The sequence below is a fragment of the Pelodiscus sinensis genome, chromosome 22 (assembly GCF_049634645.1).
Source record: "Pelodiscus sinensis isolate JC-2024 chromosome 22, ASM4963464v1, whole genome shotgun sequence".
Taxonomy (NCBI): Eukaryota; Metazoa; Chordata; order Testudines; family Trionychidae; genus Pelodiscus; species Pelodiscus sinensis.
Window position 1 is genome coordinate 4,788,737 of NC_134732.1, and position 18,127 is coordinate 4,806,863.

The following is an 18,127-nucleotide window of genomic DNA, read 5'->3' on the forward strand; positions in this document are numbered from 1 at the left end:
GGAAGAGGATCAACCTCTCTGCTCAGACACTGAGGCCCGCTGGAAAGCACGGAGGAATCAGGAAACAGCGGCATGAAGAGCAGCCCCCGGGATGTCTATCAGAGCAGGTGAGAACATATTTGGCTCTTAAGTTTCTTTCTTCATGCTTGCAGCTTTCTTACTTCATGAAATATTATCTCCATGAAATAAGAAACCGCGGTGCGCCCGCATCTTGAATATTGTGTATAGATGTGGTCGCCTCATCTCAAAAAAGATATATCAGCCTGGAAACGGTTCAGAAAAGGGCAACAAAAATGATGAGGGGTTTGGAACAGGTCTCATGCGAAGAGAGATTAAAAAGACTTGGACTTTTCAGCTTAGAAAAGAGGAGACTAAGGGGGGATATGATAGAGGTCTATAAAATCATGAGTGGTGTGGAAAAAGTGAATAAGGAAAAGTTATTTACTTGTTCCCACAATATAAGAACTAGGGTTGGCAAATGAAATTAATAGGAAGCAGGTTTAAAACAAACCAAAGGAAGTTTTTCTTCACACAAGGCACAGTCAGGGTTGCCAGGTGTCCGGTATCGGCCCGGACAGTCCGGTATTTGCGGCCTCTGTCCGTAACCCCAGAAAATACTGAACACGTAAAATGTCCGGTATTTTCTGTTTTTCTGAGACAGAAGGCTGCTTGGGACATTCTTCTCCTGCCGCGCCTGGCAAGAGTGTGGGGAGAAGCATGGGGATTTAAAAATGCAGCGACTTTGTGTATATGTGTGTGGGGAGAGGGGGGTTCTTAATAACTTTGTTGCTTTTTTTTGCTCAACCAATTTTTTTCCCGTCATATTCGGTATTTTTTGTGAAAGTCTCTGGCAACCCTAGGCACAGTCAACCTGGGGAACTCCTTGCCAGAGGATGCGGTGAAGGCTAGGACTTTAACAGGGTTCAAAAAAGAGCTCGATAGATTCATGGAGGTTAGTCCTATTAGCCAGGATGGGTAGGAATGGTGTCCCTCGCCTCTGTTTGTCTGGAAATGGGTGACAGGGGAGGGATCCCGTGAGGATTCCCTGTTGTGCTCTCTCCCTCTGGGGCACCTGGCATTGGCCACTGCTGGCAGACAGGACACTGGGCTGGATGGACTGTTGGTCTGACCCAGTGTGGCCGTTCTTACGTTATTTCCGAGCCATCTCTTCCGATTTCAGAGCATAGTCTCCAGACAAGCTGTAGGGCTAAGCAGTGGCTGGCCACTGATGCTGCATGGGACGGTAGGACCACGCTCTGCCCAGGTTACTGATGTGCTCCGAGATCTCTCTCACTTTCCATCCAAGTGCCCCACACATGCTCAGTGTCCGTGTTTTGTCATTCTTGGACTATAGAATTTAGCCTGTGGGATCGGTCAGGTGGCCCATCGACTCAGAGCCCACCTCTCCCGACCAGTCCCTGATGCAGCTGGAGGAAGAGGAGATCCCTCACCCGGCACGTGACACCCCTGGGTAACTGTGCCAGGCTGCCCGTGAGGGAAGAGAAGAATTACACCGCGTCACCCTTAACCAATCAGCTTGTGGCCGGGAGCATGTGACCTGGTGGTCGTTGCACCGTAGCTTGCGTGGCGGCTTTTTCTTTTGGCCACCGAACTATTCAAAAATCCAGATGGCGGGAGAAGGGGGCTGGTCTCCCAGAGCACACGACAAAGGGAGAGCAAGGCAGCTATGCACAGGCAGCTCTGCTCTGCCTTTGGAAGCTGTGCTGCCTTTCAACGATTCCTGGTGCACAGCTGGGCCGGCTCTCCAACCTGCCTGGCTTTCCAATCTAATTCCAGGCCACAGGGTCCCCTCCGGCATACCTCCCTCGCTCCCCCCATCTGGAGTCTTACCTTTGCCGTTGCCTTTGCTGGGGGCTCGCCAGCTGCCCTGCGAGGAGAGAGAACGACCTTTAGCACCGTGTCAGAACAGCCCAAATTGGCCCAGTAACAGGCTGCGACCATCTTAAAAAGGCGGTTTGCCCTTCCCCCATTGCTCTAGGTTAACACTAAAGTTGCAGGCGATGGGTCATTTCTAGATTGTGGGGAGTTATGTTCTAGATCCCAGGGCACTGGTCCATACTGCTGGGTTCTAGAATATAGTCTTGGGGTACAGGTTACCAGGGGGTAGGTATGGGGTGCTAGGTTCCGGGTTGCCGGGTTCCAGATTATAGGAACATGTAGCAGGGTCATAGAACGTAACCAGTCAAGTTGTGGAGTAGAGGCCAACGATCTCACCTAATGACATGCGGGGGCTCTTTACCTAGTCCATGGGGTGCAGGCCTGTACAAAGTATGTTTCCGCAGATCTCGCCCGGCACGCATACAAACCCTGCCGTGTTCACCGGGCTCTCCCCGAGCTGGGAGCTCGCTATCCATCTGGTCTCGTCCACAGTGGTGCGGGCGTGAGGCAGCCTCCCGATGTCCTTCACGGTCATGATGAGGTGCCGCGACGACTTCAGCAACTTCACCGCCTCGTCATGGGGGATGCTGAGGAAGCTTCTGCCGTTCACCTCCAGGATCTGGTCTCCCACCTGCAGATGCAGGGAGGAAGGGGTGAGCTGGCAGACCTCCAAAAATCTCTTAATATTCGAGACAAGCATCCCTCTCGCCGGCGCTAATCTGGTGTTCCCAGGTACCCACCACGTAACCTGGCGTCATGACTTATCTACAGAGCTGTGTCCCTCTCCTGTTGTTGCTGCCTCCAGCCGTTCCCTGTCTCTGGAAAGATTTGCAATGGTCGCATCCTGGCCAGCTCTCTGGGGCTGCTACAGCTTCCGCTAAATCCCTCCAGTAGGGACTGTAAGATCGCCTGTCTGCCGGGCAGAGAGGGGCCCATAACACACCCACGTGGTGTTCCACTTCCCTTGCCCTGAAGCAAGGCTGGATCACGAATGCTCACGAGGGGAGGTTTTTAAAGGGAGCCGCTGCCTTTAGCCGGTGAAGGTGTGAGTGTGGCTACCTTCAATCTAGCCAGCCGGGGTAACTCCAGTAGTATGGAAATGGTGGCACAGGCAAAAGACCAGTGGCTGCCAGCCCATGCTGCGACAGCTACACGATTGTAGGTGGAGCACAAGGGGGCACGTATCCCACATGCCATGGGGGGGAAGAGCCAGGGGCTGGCCAGCAGCTCAGGGTCCCAGCTTTGGGTGGGTGGGTAAGAATGGAAGCGGGACAGAAGGGATGGAGGGGGGTAAGCCGGAGAGCCAGGGACGAGAGGGATAAGCCCCGGCACTCCGGTGCTGCTCTCCAGCTGGAGAGCCGGATGGGGGTCTGGATACAAGGTGGTGGACCATGGCCCACTCAGGGCTATGCCCCTGGTTCCACCCCAGAGGTGACTGGCTGTCAGTGGTAAGTGAACTCGATCCCTGTGTGTGTCTTTCTGGTGTAAAATCTACAGGCTACAAACTGGAGAGGTCTGACTAGGGACTTGCTCTCTTCCTGATAAGCCAGGACTCCCTGGCTCCCTTGAGAGCTCCACGAGAGACATGGAAATTACACCAATATTCATAAATGCTCATAACTATGTGGATGCCACAGAGGACGAAACACAAAAGCGCCAGGAAATGAAGCCTGCAGTATGCGAGGGGTGAACCCAGGAGAGGCAAAGATTTGGGGCTAACACGGTTGTTCAGACTAAAAGGCACCAAGAGGGACCTCACAAAAGTTGGATGACTGGCCAACACAATGCAGGTAAAATTAATTGGAGAGGAGTCCCGGGGCCCGGGCATTGGAAGGAACGACAAATTCACTTAGATGGTTTCTAAACAGCAGCTACAGGTTGAATCTCTGTAGTCCGGCACCCTTGGGACCAGAGAATTTGCCAGGTTGTGGGAGGTCAATATTGTCTAGCAGCATCACCAGCCCTTCCCCTGCTTATCAGGTTCTTAGAAGACAAGTTGGGGTAAATCGGAACTAAAGACTAGCAAAGAACACCGAGAGCCAGGACTGGCGGCTGTAAACAAACTTTATGGGACTGTGGGAAATTTGGCCACACCCATGCTAAGTGGACATTAGCTAAAATCAGGCTGGACCACGGATGCTACCGGGCTAGAGAGGTCAACCTGTAGTGAGGAAAAGTACCTAGGCATCCTGGTGAACTGTTCAAGAAACATCTGCTCAATATGCAGTGGTAGTTTTCAAAAATAAAAAAGGAAACAAGCTGTCGTGTTAAGTCAGGCACAGAGAACAGCCCCAAGCTGCTCTCTAGCCCAGTTGGATGCTCTCACCCTGTGAACATGCTTCCACTGTGGTCACTCATCTCAGGCAAGGTGCTGGAGGAAATAGAAAGTGTCCCAGAGGCAATGAAGATGGGTAGCAGCATAGAGAGGCTTCCAGGGAAGATGCGATAAAAAAGAATCGATCTGTCAGATTTAGGGAGCAGACATGAGAGGGTCATGGCGGCGGTATCCGAAATACTGAATGAGAGCCAGAAGACAAGTCAGGTGCTCTCATTTACTGTCTTTCATAAGACGAGAGCAGGGCCATTCAATTAAATGCAGAGGTAGCACATTCTAAACAGATAGAAGGAAGTCAACTGTGATTTTGCAGATGATTCATGGGACGCTGAGCCACAAATTAGCACAGAGGCTTTAAGAAAGGTAACAAGAAGACATTCTACAAATATATTAGAAGCAAGAGGAAGACCAAGGACAGGGAAGGCCCGTTGCTCAGTGAAGAGAGAGAAACAACAACAGGAAACTTGGAAATGGCAGAGATGCTTAAATAACTTATTTGTTAGAGAAGGCCCTGGACCTGGGACCAGATGGGACTCCCCATCCTGAGCCCCTCCTGCCATCCTCCTGCCCTTCCCCCTACATCACCAAGGCCTGCCCTGACTCCTGCTCCCCCCACACCACCAGCCCCCTGCCCTGAAGAACCCTGGCAACGCCGGGTAAATTGTCTAGTCTCTTATAAATGAAAGTATCAGATATTGTTCTTGTAAACAGTGCAGCATTGCCAGGACAGATGTGGAGTTCTATTATTTACTGCATGTCGTGGAGCACAGCTGTGTATGTAAATACAAGTAAAACGTGTCACAGCGCAACTTCAAAAGGGCACTGCATGGGTTTGCTGCTTGGGGGTGGGGCTGGCAGTTCACTCTCTCGCAGTAGCCCAGTCGTACAGCTGAGTCACTGTTGCTCGCTGGTTAGTGAAGGTCAGTCAGTGACCTGCAACAGCTGTTCTGCCGCAGTACGAGCTGTGATCCACAAGAAGCTGCATCTACAAAGACGTTGTATTGTGTTGGACTTGAAAAATTGGGTAAGAGGTTTTAATAAGATTGTAAAAGGCTTTACTATTACTCTAACAGCAATAGTCTCCAATAAAGACCCAATTTTAATCTTCATTTTAATTTATAAGCTTAGAATTGTGTATTTATTGGAGACTGTTAAAGTAATAGTCAAGCCCTGATTTTCGAATATCTGACTGCTCACGTTAACAGATACCACGTAACATACACATTTCTTTTTGCTCTAATTGCAATAATGTTCAAAATAGAAGTTCCAGGCTTCTGTTTAATTTTAAAATAGTTTTAAGTGAACATTAAAATGATCAAATAAATTAAAATTTACCAGATTTATGTTACTATGATGCCATTCCGTGTGCAGTAACTCACCAGGAAAGGTTTCAATAGGTAGAGAGCTACATGCTCTATTGTCTCATGGCATTGCAAATTTACAGGCAGTCCCCGGGTTACGTACAAGATAGGGACTGTAGGTTTGTTCTTAAGTTGAATCTGTATGTAAGTCGGAACTGGCATCCAGATTCAGACACTGCTGAAACTGACCGCCAGTTCTGACTTACATACAGAATCAACTTAAGAACCCCAGGCGTCCCCAAGTCAGCTGCTGCTGAAACTGATCAGCAGCTGATTCCAGGAAGCCCGGGGCAGAGCAATTCTGCCTGGGGCTTCCTGTAGTCAGCGCTGGTCAGTTTCAGCAGAAGCTGACTTGGGGACGCCTGGGGCAGAGCAGCTGGGGTGCTACTGGACCAACCCAGCAGCACCCCAGCTGCTCTGCCCCAGACGTCCTGATTCAGCCGCTGCTGAAACTGACCAGCAGCGGCTGAATCAGGACCTGGGGCAGAGCAGCTGGGGTGCTGCCCGGTTGGTCGAGTAGTGCCCACAGGCGCTGCAGGACCAATCGGCAGCGCCCCAGCTGCTCTGCCCCAGAGTCCAAAACAAAAGCCTGGTCTGCTGGGGGGGGGGGGAGCACACTAGCTGCGCCCCCCCCCCCAGCAGACCAGGGACACGGGGAGCAGAGCCGCAGCGGCAGCGGGGTGCCGTGCCTCTGAGGCTTTGCTCTGGCAAAGCCTCAGAGGTGAGGGACCCCGCCGCGGCTACGGCTTCAGTCTGGGTGCCTGTGGTCTGCTGGGGACGGTCCCCAGCAGACCACAGGCTCCCGGACTGAAGCCGCAGCCGCCGGGGGGTCCCGCGCCTCTGAGGCTTTGCCAGAGCAAAGCCTCAGAGGTGCGGGGAACCGCCGCTGCTGCCGCTTCAGTCCGGGTGCCTGTGGTCTGCTGGGGACCGTCCCCAGCAGACCACAGGCACCGGGTCTCAAGGGGCAGCAGCAGCGGTTCCCGCGCTTCTGAGGCTTTGCTCTGGCAAAGCCTCAGAAGCGCGGGAACCTGCCCGGTGCCCCTGGTCTGCTGGAGACGGTCTCCAGCAGACCAGGGGCACCGGAGCAGCTTACGAACGGGGCTTTCTCGCCCCGACTTCCGCGTAAGTCGGATCCGCGTAAGTCGGGGACTGCCTGTATATATTTTTCTCTTTCCAGGCATTATTTACTTGACATTTAGTCGTTCTTGTTAAACATTTTGATTCATTTATCTTTTGAGTGTAACATAAATAGTATTCTACTTTACTAGCGTTGTTTTCTATTTTCATAATTTAGTTGAAACAGTTGCTTTAAATTTTTCATAAAATTAACACTCTGGCAAATAAAAAAAAACCATCTGGAGCTCAATATCGTACAAGGAAAGCTGAGTAGAGAAAAGAACAAGCAAAGCAAAAAGGTTCTGTCCTCAAACATCAAACATCCACAACCAGACAAAGGTAGCTCACAGCATCAAATTAACACTGAAGTTGAGAAAATGTATTAATCTGCAAATACATGTGCCAAGGTCAAGGTTAAAAAAAAGATAACAAGGGAGCAGAATGTAGATATGTCGAAGATGAACTCGCTACAAGTTACAGTATGGAGACCCTGCTATATGACCTAGATGTTATGATGGTGTATCACAAAGTCTAGCGGAACATGGACTGGAACAAGTTCAGGAATTTTGCTTCCCAAAAGATGAAAATAAAAGAAAATTCTCGGCATAGCTCTACAAGAGGAAACTTGCCAATAGGGAAGAAATACATCAACGGTGATTACAACATTCACTGTCAAAAGACGCAGGACTTGCCTTCACTCCACGGAAGATCAACGTTGCTGCTATCGATCTTTGGGAGTTTGATTTAGCAAGTCTAGTTCAGACTCACTAAATTGAAGTCAGAGGGCATGCCCCCGCTGATGGTTGGCACGCCTGCTCTTGCAAGAAATAAGGGAAGCTGATGGGAGGGTTTGTTTCCATTGGCCTCATGTTGTATGGACAGTGCCAAGCTCGGCTTAACATACGTATTCTACGCAGCTGGAATTGAGTACCTTAAGATCAGCTTCTGGGTCTAGTGTAAACCTGGCCTCAGTGTTTTGCTTCTGCTACAAGCTGTTTAGCAGTCATATAACGGATACCTCACTTACTGAAAATGGTTCAAAGTCCTGGAAAAATATGTTTTCAATTCTGTCTTCTTATGAAAAAAGTTCTGAAGATTTGGAAAATTTACAAAATTGGAAAGATCCTGAATTATGATTGAAAAAACAGAAAATTATTGACGAAGAAAATATATGTAATCAAGTGAGGAGAAGAATAGTGGAACCAAACATTGGAGCGTCTGGTTGTTTCATTCTGGGCGTCTTATTTTTCTCTATATTGAATAGGGGGAGGGCAAAGTATTTGTTTGCCCAGGGTGCCCAAACCCCTTAGTCTGGGCCTGATCCTCATTGCCCCCATGCGGCAAAATGTCTCATCATTGATTGCATGGCTGCAGAAAGGATGGGTAGGATTAGATTATCGACTAATGAAATGTCAGCTAAGCCAAGCTCAGTCAGCTTTATTGACCACAGAAATCAGCTCAGAAAAAAAGGGTTAATATTTTTCCCAGTCCTGGAAAGCAGTTTTCAAACTGCATCTGCTCCAAAGTGCGAGCTTCATCTGAGTTATTTTTATAGGGTATGTGTTTATGACAAGCTGGAGATTAATACACCTCACTCCCTTTTCGCCTCTTTGCTTCATACAATACCATTCCGGATGCCAGTAGAGCGTAAAGTACAAATAATATTAAGCCCATGATGTGAACTACTGTTTTGTACTCCAGTGCCTAGCAACATTCATCTGGAATACTCCGGAGAGGATCCCACATGCCCAGACAAAAAACCCAGCCTTGAACAATTTAACTCCTCAGTAAATTTGCACAATAAAGCTTTACAGAAATGCAGAGTGTGCAGGGAGTGTGGTTTCTAGCTCAGCATAAGCATCCTGGTTAATTTGATAACACTGACTACCCGTAAAACCCCAGTAGCAGCAGGTGCCCTGTATGGTAGCAGTGCCGCCAGCTGTAGAGCTGCTAGAAAGAAAGGGATCATGTAGACAAAGCCAGAGTCTCACTCCAGATCATATCAGGAGTCTGAAATAGAACTTGTTTCTCCTTCCTCCCTTTTGTCACTGAGCAGAACCCATAGGATAGCCATGGCCAACCCATGGTTCTTCCCCCTCCTCCCCGGTGTGGATTGCAAAGCCCCCCCCGGTGGCTCATAAAGCTACCCCCACACCCCTGAAAATGGCCCTCTCCTCCCGGCTCCCTGTGCTCACCGGGGCTGGGGAGCTGTCCGGCATGGCCATTAAAGATGGAGTATTAAAGATGGCGTCAGCTGGCAGGAGCCTGATGCGGCCAAAAAGAGTTTTCTTAAACGGGCAGTCCTTTTTTTGTTTTTTTAATTTGCCCCTGCTCTTTTTGCTGAATCCTTTGGGTATGTCTACACTACCCCGCTAGTTCGAACTAGCGGGGTAATGTATGCATACCGCACTTGCTAATGAAGCCCGGGATTTGAATTTCCCGGGCTTCATTAGCATAAGCGGAGAGCCGCCATTTTTAAATCCCCGCTGCTTCGAACCCCGTGCAGTGTGGCTACACGGGGCTCGAACTAGGTAGTTCGGACTAGGTTCCTATTCCGAACTAGCTGTACTCCTGGTGGAACGAGATGTACCGGTAGTTTGGAATAGGCACCCTAGTCCGAACTACCTAGTTCGAGCCCCGTGTAGGCTCGCTGCACGGGGTTCGAAGCAGCGGGGATTTAAAAATGGCGGCTCCCCGCTTATGCTAATGAAGCGCGGGAAATTCAAATCCCCGGCTTCATTAGCAAGTGCGGTATGCATACATTACCCCGCTAGTTCGAACTAGCGGGGTAGTGTAGACATACCCTCGGATATCTTGGCTCTTTGCCCGGAATGGATTGGCCACCCCTGCACTAGGACATTGGTACTGGCAGCTCGAGGCAAAGAATCAAGCCAACGGAAGCCAGCAAACGTAGCAGTTCAGCTGCTTTGTTAGAGCGAGTTCAACTCACAACTGTCATGAGTTCTGATGCTCTTGGACGGCAGAATCCACAAGTCAGCCCAAATTCCCTTCATGCTCTCTTGGCTTTAAGCCAGTGTTTGGAAAATTCCTGACACCATAGGATCAACTCTGGTAAATTACGTGTCAGCCTAACCTGCTCAGACAAATGCACGTCAGGGCAAAGAAACCTTGAATTTCAATGTGCAGTGAGCATCGCCTCCCAGGACTCTTCAATGCACTGAGCAACACATATGGGGAAGACGTTTTGCTGCTAAAATAAGGAGTGTCTCGTGCACTGCAGCATGAAAATGATAAAGATTCAAGTACTCTCAAGGAGTTTTATTACAATTATGAATTTTTAATAGGTTTTCATATCCAGTATTAACTTTTCATTTTGGGGGACAAGTCAGATATGCAGTTTTAATGAGCCATCTTATAAGTATTTCACAGAGGTCCAACACACCAGCAAGCCCTTTCCATAATAAGGCGTCCAGGGAGGGAATGTGACAAAGGAAATGAAGCAGGCCTAGCAGCAGGAATGGATCTGGCATTACAGGTGCTGGAGCCGACCAGGGCCGGTGCCCGTGATGGGGAGCAGCACAAGCTGTTTGTGCTGTTGTAACAGTGCCGGAGAGTGACAGGAGAACACAGTCTTAGCCCAGCTGTTTCCGGTGCAGTTTGTGTGTGTCCAACACAAAGACCACCTGGGGTGAACTAAGACCACCTGGATTCTTGTCAAGTGGAACCTTTGATAGGTCACTTCATCTATCAGCAGGGTGTTTCACCTCCTGCTTGGCTTTTGGCTATTTAACTTCTGAAATTTTCATGGCAGAGATTGTTTCTTACTAGGTCTACACTGTCCCGTTATTTCGGAATAAATGATTCCGGAATAGTTATTCTGAAATAGCTTATTTTGAAATAGCACATCTACACTACAGGGAAGCCTCAAAATGAGTCCGAGGCAGGTTTCCCTAATGCAGACATGCTATCTCAATTTAGAGCCCCAGGAGGAATAACTTAGCCCCTCACCAGGCCCATTCTATTTCGAAATAGCGGAAAAGGAGCATCAACACCCGCCTTATTTCAAAATGGCTCTTTCAGAATAGGTATTACTGAAATGACCTTGTCACATTACTGAATTGGAGGGAAGCAGCCAGATCGCTGCTGCACCCCTAGGTGGGGGTGTTGGCCCCAGAAATTGGTATAAAAGGGAGCCATGTGGGGTATTGAATGGGAGCTTATTGTTTGTTGATCTTATGTACGCTATTTATGTGAATATATAATGTCTGTGTGTGTAGGTAGGAATCTGTAATCTGTGTGGAAGCTGAATATTTCTCTGAATGTGGGTAAGCATTGCTATGGACAGGCTGATTAGGAGCCCCGGATTTGAGCAATTCGCCCTGAGCGGACGCCCTCAGCTGTGTCCAGACACGGCCCGGTCCGTCACAGACCTCATTATCCCTAACCTTACTCTTGATTGGAACTCTTTTCTTACGCCTGTATATTTATATCTTCCTCTGGAATTTCCACTACATGCATCTGACAAAGTGGGTCTTTGCCCACGGAAGCTTATGCTCCCTACATTTGTTTGTCTATATGGTGCCACAGGACTTCTCGTTGTTTTTGCAGATTCAGACTATCACGGCTACCCCTCTCATACTTGTTATTTCAAAATTATTTTGAAATAATGGAATTGCTGCGTAGATGCTCACATAGTTATTTTGGAATAACAGCTGTTATTCCGATACAACTTTGCTGTGTAGACACACCCATTATGTGTTTATACAATGCCTCCTATCATGAGACTCAGTTAGTGCTACTGGAATAAGAAGAGAGGAGAAACTACAGGCCAAATACATCTGTAAGTTACAGATCCTGTAGAACAGTTATTGATGAGAAGCAAATGGGGCAATACTTGGGGAAAAAAACCTGAGCCTACACAAATCCGTTAGCCTGATTATATGTACTTTGCCTGGGATTTTACTAATTAACACCAATAACCACTTTTCAGAAGCCAAGGACAACACATGTCTGGGTGAAGAGAAAAATATACCAGCTGGTTTGTTTTTAAGTTGATCCTGGCAACTACTGTGCTGTGCTCTAGCTTGCATAAGGGAAATAAAGGAAGAAATAGGGGGAGATTAACTGAGAGAGAAAAGTCGCCGCACTGGGCATTGTGGGATGGATTTATAAGGGCTCACCACATCGGGTGTGTCATAACCAGGAAGGCTGACCAGCACCTGGGGACGAAAGGGTTAACTATGTCTCCTATCCCTCGCCAGCTATCTGGTCAGCCAGTAACAATGCAGGTAGGGAGTTCAAACCGAGACAAAGGAATTTTTATCTTTTCCCTCCTTTTTTTCTAGGTAACAGAGAGATGGGAGGCCTGTCTCTCTCTGTCCAAGAAAAGTCTTCTCACAATATGTAAGTAGGGCAGTGTTTAGTTAGCCCATCAGGTTTCATTGTTTTCTGGTTTGGGAATCTGGAATTGAGGTCTGTGCTGTTAAAAGTGTTTTTTCTTTCTTTAAAAGCGTTTTCCTTTTGTAACTAAAGTCCTGAGCCCGGGGGTTCCCCTGGGTATCTAGATTAATTGGTGGCTCTTACCAGATTAATTGGTGGCTCTTACCATCTAGCCACCTCAACTACGCTTGCAATGGTAATTTTGTTTTGATAATAAAAGTTTGTTTTCTTTTTCTTAAGAACCGGTATTGGTTCATTTTTATGTCCTGGGAGGTCTGCCTGTCTGGCTAGGGGACAGCTACCACAGACTGCAGCTTGTTTACTCTTTTATTTTTTAAGCTCTTTGGGGAAAAGAGCTTGGGGTGACCCTGGGTTTGGTTTCAAGTGTCCACCCCTGTTTGTGGGTTCAAAAGCACTTGATAGTGACAGTGGATATTCCCCAAAGTCCGGGTAGTAGGATTTTTTTTGGGGGGGGGGAGGAGTTTTTGTACCAAAGACTGTAGAGATAAGTTTTTGGGGTGCTTTTGCGTGCCCCCACTTCTGCATTTGTCATGCCAGAATGGGGAACAGCCTTGACAATTGAGAGAGAAAAGTCACTGCACTGGGCATTGTGGGGCAGATTTTCAAAGGGCTCCCCACATGGGGTGTCAACAGTAGGAACAATGGGATAAAGAGCAAATTTGTGCTGGACAATTTTGGTGGCTTCTTTGTAAAGAACAATAAAGTGACTAGATGAAGGGAGGTGCAGGGGATGGAACACAGGTGGATTTTGGAAATGAATTCGATGTGGCATCTTGCAATATCTTGAAAAATTAATTCAGGCTGGCTTGGGGAGGAAGGCAGCCCTGTGGCCTTAATGTGAGTGAAAAGACTGAAGGGGGATGGAGAGAGGCTGCTCTCAGTAGTGACGGATGGCAGAACAAGGAGCAATGGTCTCAAGTTCCAGGCGGAGAGGTCTGGATTGGATATTAGGAAAAACTATTTCCCTAGGATGGGCTGGGTTCCCTAGGGAGGGGGTGGAATCTCCACGCCTAGAGGTTTTAAGTCCTGGCTTGAAGAAGCTCCGACTGGGATGATTTAGTTGGGATTGGTCCTACTCCCTAGGTCTCTTCCCATGCTAGGATTCTATGATTCAATTAGCTTTACCTTTCCACGTAAAGTAACTAGCAATTAATTGAGCTAGGGAGCAAGATGGCTAATGGGATGCTACAGGGCTCAATGTTAGGACTGGCCTCATTTAACATCATGAATATATCCAAAGATGAAGGTTAAATGGTATAATTATCTACTCAACTACAAGTTGTTGCCAGCACCAGCCAGAACAGAGAACTAAGACCTAGAGAGACGAGAAACTGGAAAAAAAAAAAGAATCGGCTTGGAAGAAAGTAAGCTAATATACAAAGGGACATAATCCAAGACACCCAGACTCAACAGGTGGCCGGCAGGGATACTAGACAGGCCTACGGTGATGGTGGACAGCAAAAGGAGACCAATGCACTTGTTGACTCGCACATGCAAAGGCACCGTCTTGTCTTCTCTATGGACCTGGTGCAGTGCACATGAAAACCAACGAGAGTCTTTCCATTCACTTAACTGAGCTCTGCCGAGACTCCGTATGCAGCTGCTGAACAATCACACCTAGAATATTCTGGTCACTGCTAGAAAGGTGAAAGAGTTCAGAGAGCAGTGATCTGTGACCAGAGGGACTGATTTATAAAGTAAGAGTCAGGCCTGGTTTACACTACAGTGAAAGGTCGGATTAAGATACGCAACTCCAGTTATGTTAATTACATAGCTGGAGTCAACGTATCTTCAACTGAGTTTCTGTGGGAGGCCAACATGAACAAATGCTCCCATTCGCTTCCCTTACTCCGCCCAAGGGGAAAGAATACTGACACTGATGGGGGCTCCCTCTGAGTTCCATTTAGCAGGTCTCCACTAGACCCACTAAATCAAACCCCGGAACATCGACCAGGCAGCATTGATCTTCTATGTAGTGTAGACATGGCCTGAGGGAGGAATGGGGCACGAGCCCCTGATGAGGAGGACTGGGGTGGCTCTGCAGGCTCCTCGGGGTAGAAGCTCTCCTGCAGGGCCTCCTGGATCCCGACAGCCTCCCGACTGACCCCCCCGGATGGCAGCCTGTGGCAAGTGCAGCCGGGATGATGGCCGAGTGCTGTGATGTGCCGAGTGAGGGCACTCAGGGCACTCCAAGTCAAGACTGCTTTGCTGTCCCTCATCGAGCTAGACAAGCAAGCGGGGAACCCTGAGAACTGTCTGTCCGGGGTGGGGGTCGGGTCCCTTTAAGCACAGCCCTCGGTGAGCCTGAGGCAGCAGCCCCACACTCTAAGTCCTAACCTGATGCCCTGCCGGCACTGGTTCTGGCCATCCTTAACTTCGGTTCGGGGTCCACTCAATGTGGACATGCTAATTCGAATTAGTTTTTAGGTCTAGATGCACTAATTTGAATTAGCTTAGTTTGAATTAACTAATTCGAATTAAGTTAGTTCGAATTAGTGCTGTAGTGTAGACATACCCTGACTGCCCCTTCTCCAAGCCACACCCTTCCTTTGTTCAAACCCCTTCTCTGGTCAGGTGAGAACCAGTTGGGCCATGGTGTACGTGACATGAGGGCCCTCTGAGCGACCCCCCGCTGGCCAGTGCTTACAGACCCAGGCCAGTAGGGGTCACCCACAGCCCAAGCATAGCAACCAGTGAATGCTCAACCAGCACCCCCGCTACATCACACCATGTGAGGCTCAGGAAGCCCTTAACAAACCCTTTTGTCCCCTGGGAGTCAGAAATATTCCCATAGGGCTTTGGGGGGGGAAGGGGTTGGAGCACAGAGCAGCTAAGGATGATGCTTCCGAGACTAAAAAAGTCTGTCTTGGCAGCTCAGACTGTGTTCAGCAACTTTGAAAAATCAGGTCCTGGGAGCTGAAATTGACACCTTTAAATCCCTATTTTTTCTCTCCTCATTTGTTTATTGCTCCCATTGGCTGATTTTCTCCAAACACTGTTTATCTATAAGGCCACGTCTACACTACGTGGAAGATCGATGCTGCTGCGGTTGATTTTCCGGGGTTCGAACTTGTGGGGCTAGTGAAGACCTGCTAACCTGAACTGAGAGGGCGCCCCCTTCAGCACCGGTAGTTCTGCTGCTCACAAGGAGTAAGGGAATCCAACCAGAACATTTGTTCCTGCCAATCTCCCGCTGGGTGGGTGGTGATTTAAGATACGCCAGCTCCAGCTCCGTAATTAAGCATAGATGGGCCCTAAGTGACTTTTCCCAGTCACACAGGCAAAGCTGAGAATGGAGCCACATTTCCTGAACCCTAGGCTAGTACCTTACCCATAAAAGCCATCCCTTAGCTGGCTAGTATTTGTTGGCTCCTTGGATGAAGACTTTTTGTAGGCCTGGCATTCACACTCCACTTACAAAATTTATCACTCATCATATTAAATATAGCTGAGGGCAGATAACAGTTTAATATGCTGAGTGATATCTAGTAATTTAGGGCCTTATCCAATGCCAACTGATGTCAACAGGAGTCTGTCTGTTGACTCCAGCAGCTGTTGGATCATGCCCATAAGGAAGAGAAGTCTTCTTGTTTGCCTGGTGTAACACAATACTCGGAAGGTCTTGTTTAATGTCCAATTCATGCCGCATCTTCGAATCCTGTCTCTCTGTGCCTCTGCCTGTATTGGCTTAGGGGGTGCCCATGTGCCTTCTATAGTTTAACTATCATCCTACCTGGTTGAAAACGAGACCCAGAGCCCCCCTTTATTTTCCTCCCTCCACCAAATATTTCCCAATTTAGAAATTGCAATGTATGCAAGCCAGGGGGCAGGAAATATAGACAAGCATGCAGACCTGCTGTTCGCAAAGCACCAGGCGCCTGGCATGCACAAATCAGTTACAGCAAAACAGCCCAGAAAGGAGAAAGGCATAAAGAATCAATAAGCAGAGCCGTAATGTGAAAACAATGCTCGCTGCGGGAAGCCAGGCATAGAAAACATCGCCGCCTCTTAAATCCTCACCAGCCAAGGCGGAAGAAAATAACACAGGATTAGACAGTGCTTTTTTTAATAGAAGATTCTCCAATTATTTCCTTCCCTCCTTTGCCTGGGAGATGAAGTGAGAGGTGGAGAGATAATGCTGGGCATTGTAAATGGAAATAATCAGAGAGGCTGATAATAGAAGGCTGTATTCATGATAGGCCTGCTATTATTCTTTCCTATACATATTTCCCTTGGCCCCGATGTTCCATTGGCTGCTCCAGCCTCCTAGCGAAAGCTGCAATTTTCTCTAGGTGCTGGGACGGGGGGTGTTGGTGGAATGTGGAGACATCGATTATGAAAATCATCTCTGGGAAAGGAAACAAGTACCTGCCATTAATCTTTCAGTGCTCACCTACGGGAGTTGGACAGACGGGTGCTTTGATCTCCCCTCTGCCGTGTGATTGGGCCTGTGTCCGAAGGCAGCCCTGGGTGGGACACCTCTTTTCTTTTGACATCGGGGGAGAAACGTGGCTGTGTTGCTGTGGCACATGAACGGGATTCCGTGGCTGCCCTGCCATTCTGGCTGCCAGGGAGCACGGTCCCTGCTGCCCCTCGTGGACATGAGCTAGGGGAACAGTCAAGGCCTCCCCAGGGCTGGGGGTGAACCTTGAACTCAGTGATCAGCTGCTTAAAAAGATCTGGCAGGTCGGGAGAGTGGTTTCAAAGGGAGAATCCCAGAGGCCATGTGATTAGGTGGTCAGGCCTGCCAATGGGGGTGGAGGGAAGGGGACAGTTGCCTCAGGGCTCCCAGCTGCTGCCACTGCAGCAGCGTCAATTCCCAGAGCCTGGGGCCCTTTACATCACCGCCAGGGTGCCATGCGCCATGCTCCATGCTCCATGCAGCGCTGAGGGCTGGCTGCTCCAGCCCCGCCCTTTTCACCGGAGGCCCCGCCCCTTCTGGCTGTACAGAGCTGGGCCCCCTCCCACCTGGTCTAGGAGCCCGTGGAGGCTGTCGGCTCCCCTGAGGGTGGTATAAGAATTGAATATTGTAGAGATGGCTCAGTACGGAGGGTCTGTAGGCCTAGCTGGAAGCAGAAGGCTAATCTTCCTGAAGTTTCTCAGTCTAAGTAGCCCCCAACACTTCAGTTATCAGACCACATCACAATCTTTCACGGGTTTATCGGCCCACACCTCTCGGAGGCAGGGCAGTGCTAGCATCCCCATTGTCCAGAAGGGCAACTGAGGCACCAACAAGTTGAATGACTTGCCCAAGGTCACACAGGAAATCTGTAGCAAAGCAGGAACTGAACCTTGGTCACTTAAATCCAGGTGAGCACCCTAACTCTCGGCCCATCCCCTTCCTCTCTAGCCTGCAGTCTCAAGCAATTTAGTACAGGTGGGGTTGCCAGGTGTCCAGTATTCAACCAGATAGTCTGGCCTCTGTCCGGTAAAAAAATTCAGAAAATATCGGACATGTGTATTGTCCGGTGTTTTCTGGTTTTCTGGCTGGGTGCTCGACGGAAGCCTGGTGGGGGTGGGGGGAGTGGCTGGGAGGCAGGGCGCTGGGAGCCTCTGGTTGCGTCTGAGGAGGAGAAGCCCTGTCCGTACTCATGAGCACTGGTCAAGCGCGTAGTGGAGCCATAGCCGGACTCGCTCGTGCTTCGCCGGGACCGTGAGCGGGACAGGCAGTGCCCTGGGATCTGCATATGCGTGGGACAGTCCCGCTCCCCTCCAGCCGATTCTCTCCCACCCCGGCCAGCCCTGCTCCCCCTGCCCCCCCCCCCCCGGCCAGCCCTGCTCCCCCTGGCCCCCCCCCCAGCCAGCCCTGCTCCCCCCGATCCCTCCCCAGCCAGCCTTGCTTCCTGCTGGCTGGTTCTCCTCCTTATGATCTCCAGCCCTGCCCCGCTCCCCCCAACTCCTCCATCTCCTCCGGCCAGCCCTGCTGCCCCCGACCCCCACCCCAGCCTTGCTTCCTGTCCTTCCCCCCTCCTCCAGCCAGCCCCACTCCCCTCCC

At 49.5% G+C, this 18,127-nt stretch overlaps 1 protein-coding gene across 3 annotated transcripts in view; it reads right to left on the reverse strand.

Annotated features, from left to right (window-relative positions):
• Window positions 1-18,127, reverse strand: part of WHRN (whirlin) — a 115,182-nt gene that overhangs the window by 39,290 nt on the left and 57,765 nt on the right. For all 3 annotated transcript variants that reach the window (XM_075905666.1, XM_075905665.1, XM_075905667.1), the window contains exons 4-5: window positions 2,328-2,530; window positions 1,852-1,888 (exon numbers count right to left, since the gene is read on the reverse strand). In XM_075905666.1, the coding sequence (XP_075761781.1) occupies window positions 1,852-1,888; window positions 2,328-2,530 (240 nt within the window). The remainder of the gene's footprint in view (window positions 1-1,851; window positions 1,889-2,327; window positions 2,531-18,127) is intronic.